Source organism: Amphibalanus amphitrite, unplaced genomic scaffold (genome assembly GCF_019059575.1).
Source record: "Amphibalanus amphitrite isolate SeventyFive unplaced genomic scaffold, NRLGWU_Aamphi_draft 000335F_arrow, whole genome shotgun sequence".
NCBI lineage: Eukaryota > Metazoa > Arthropoda > Thecostraca > Balanomorpha > Balanidae > Amphibalanus > Amphibalanus amphitrite.
This window is the reverse complement of record NW_024881830.1, coordinates 336,295-339,327: the sequence shown is the minus strand read 5'-3', so window position 1 is coordinate 339,327 and position 3,033 is coordinate 336,295. Positions and strand designations below refer to the sequence as shown.

At 66.7% G+C, this 3,033-nt stretch overlaps 1 protein-coding gene across 1 annotated transcript; it reads left to right on the top strand.

Annotated features, from left to right (window-relative positions):
- Window positions 1-726: 726 nt before the first annotated feature.
- On the top strand, window positions 727-3,033 carry LOC122388776 (proline-rich protein 36-like). Its single transcript, XM_043380160.1, has 2 exons — window positions 727-1,696; window positions 1,979-3,033. The coding sequence occupies exons 1-2, from the start codon at window positions 727-729 to the stop codon at window positions 3,031-3,033; spliced, it is 2,025 nt and encodes a 674-aa protein (XP_043236095.1).

Genomic DNA, 3,033 nt, shown 5'->3' with positions numbered 1-3,033 from the left:
TCAGCTGGGGGTACCCCGTCGGAGTTCGCACTTCTGCACGTGCACTTGCAAGACTCACTCGTTTTTCGCCCCAAAAGGGTCATCACTGGTCCTACTATGCTCATGTGGTCATCTTATGCCAATAAAGGTCACCAGCAGTTTGACAATATTTTAGTATTCGACGCACGTAGGATGAATCACGATTACATTGTGATCGCTAGCTCTGTGTCTAACGCGCGATAGGATATGATCAGTGATCACAAACTGATTTTCAGTTTCTGTCTGAACAGTCTCGTATTGTTTCGAAGAACCGACTTTTATTTTTCGATTCCTAGTTCGAACATTGGGGTACTTAGAGAAGCGAAAAGGAATGTTTAGCAGCATTGTGATTGTTTCCTCCGCGGTTCATTTGCATGTTTTTCCTCCCTTGTTCTTCCTCACTCACTGGTCTTTGCTTACCATTAAATTCAGCTAATATTTTTCACCGTTTTGTAGCGTTTTTCTCATTCTGGAACTCAGAGTGGCGTTGCCGTTCAGGCGACTGTGAGCCTCGAAAGGCGGAGCATCGGCATACATAGAGGCAGTAGCTTTCCCGGGGGCGCCCAGAACGAAGCGATGGCGACCACCGGCCGGCTGTCGGCACTCGGTGAACCGGTCTGAACGCTGCAGTCCAGCGAAAAAATCGACACCCCGTATATAACAGCCGGGCCCGGCGTGTTGGGCACAATTTTCCTCTGTGCCGCTAACATGCGGGTCTGGCTGGCGCTGGTCGCTGTGTGTGCGCTAGCGGCCGCGCCGCCGCCCTGCCCGCTGGGGCCGGGCTGTCCGAAACTGACGCAGGAGCAGGCCGTCTACCTGCTCTCCACACACTTCCCGGGCCTGCTGGAGAAACTAGGGGGCGCCACTGGCAGCGCTGAGCCGCCGGCCGCACCAGCTGAGCAGCCGGGTGTGGCAGCCGAGCAGCCACCCACAGCAGCCGAGCAGCCACCCGCAGCAGCCGAGCCGCCAGCTGTAGCTGCTGAACCGCCTGCTGCAGCAGCTGAGCCGCCAGCTGCTGCCGCTGAGCCGTCGTCGTCACCCAGCGCGGCCAGCAGCGCCGAGCCGGCCCCCGGACCTGGCCAGAGCAGCGCACAGAGTGGCCCCGCGCAGCAGGATGTGCCGGCCGACCCCCAGGCCTCAGCTGAACCGCAACTGGAGCCGACTGCCGCCGCCTCGCCGGAGCCCTCGGCCGCGTCACCGCCTGCCGTCACCGAGCCCCCGGCCGCGGCGACCAGCTCCGAGCAGCCGCCGGTGCCCGCCGAGCCGCAGCCGGCTTCGGCAGCCGGCGAGCCGAGTGCAGCCGCTCCTCAGCCGAGCGCGCCGCAGAAGGGACCGGAGCCGGGACTGCCCGCAAGCCCTAAAGCCATCGGTGTGCCGGCTGATGCCATCCCCGCCAAGCCTATTGTTGTCCCGGACCATCTCAAGGACGCAGTGGTGGCTGGAGAGGCCAAAGCCGAATTCCAGGCTGCCTATGACGCGTTTGCGGCCACTCGTCTGGCCGGTGTGCGCCCATATCCGATCCCGGAGCGTCCGCGCCCGCTGATTCCGCTGCCGCCGACCCCGCCGCCGACCGTGGCGGTCCTGCCTGACCCCATCCGCGCTGTGGACCCGGCTGTGGCCTCCGCCGCTGCCCTCAACCCGGACGCCCTGGCTGCCGCCGTGGCGGACCCTTCCATCGGCGACCCCGCCGCCGCTGCCGTCGCTGTTGGAACTGCCGCCGCCGCCAGCATCAAATCTCCGTTCATTGTGAACGCTCCCACGGCCGGTGTTGTTGAAAGTTCTGCCAAGCAGGCCGTCATGCCGACGGAGCCCGCTGTGTTGGAACCCACGGGAGCCGCCCCCGCTGGAGGCGCTGCCGAGGTGCCCGCTGAGGTGCCTGTGGAGGTTCCTGCGGAAGTGCCTGCTGCCGCTGCAACCGCGGGGGCACCTGCGGACGTCCCCGCTGATGTCCCTGCGGAAGTTCCCGCTGGGGCACCCGCCGATGTGGCCGCTGAGGCGCCCGCGGGCGCTGCTGCGGAGGCGCCTGCGGCCGCCGCTCCTGAGGCGCCTGCCGACCCGGCCGGCTCGTCTCAGGTGGCCGGCGCTCCTCTCTCCGATCTGATCGCCGTACTGACCACTCCCGGCTCTCCGCTGGCAGACCTCGTCTCCAGTCTGTTGGGAAGCCAGTCGTCCGGCTCGGGCGCCGAGCCTGCTCTCGGCGGCACGTCCCTCTCCGACGTCATTGCGGCCCTGCCTCCCGAATCGCCCCTCACCAAACTGCTTACTGACCTGACGGACCCTAACTCGCCGCTTAGCGGTATTCTCTCGAAAGTCACCTCCCCTGAGGCTTCCTCCGGCTCTGACCCGTTGGGCGGAGTGGTCAGCGCTCTGACGGACGCTCCCTCCTCTGGTGGCGCGAGTCCGGTGGAGTCGCTGGTCGGCCAACTGACGGGCGCCGAGCCGACGACGGATGCGCCGGCTGCCGCTGGCGCCGCCGAACCCGGCGCTGCCGCTGCTTCAGCCCAGCCCGAACAGCCGACGACCACCACACAGGCTCAGCCCGAGCCGACGGCTACGACGCAGGCTCAGGCTGATCCGACGACTGTGACCGCAGCTCAGGCTGAACCATCTGCTGCGACCCCAGTCCAGGCCGAGCCGACGCCTGCTGCTCAGGCCCCAGCTGAGCCTTCAGCTGCTAGCCCGACTCAGGCCGAGCCGTCTGCCGCGGCTCCAGTCCAGGCTGAACCGACGGCGGCGGTACGGGCGGGTGTGGCGACCCGTCGGCTTCCCCGGCTCCGGCGCCCGGCTCGACCACCGTTCCCCGGCGGTCACCCGTTCAACTTCTTCGGCCTGCCGCCGCCGCCCCTGCGCCGGCCGGGCGCGGTCCGGCGCGGTCCCTCCCTGCACCACCTGCCGCCGGGCAGCCGAGCGCCGCCGTCCGTCATCGCGCAGCTCTCCCTCAAAGGCCTGGCCCCGCTCGACTTCTCCGCACACCTGAAGCCGACACCGAGGCCAGCCGCCACTCCGACACCCTAG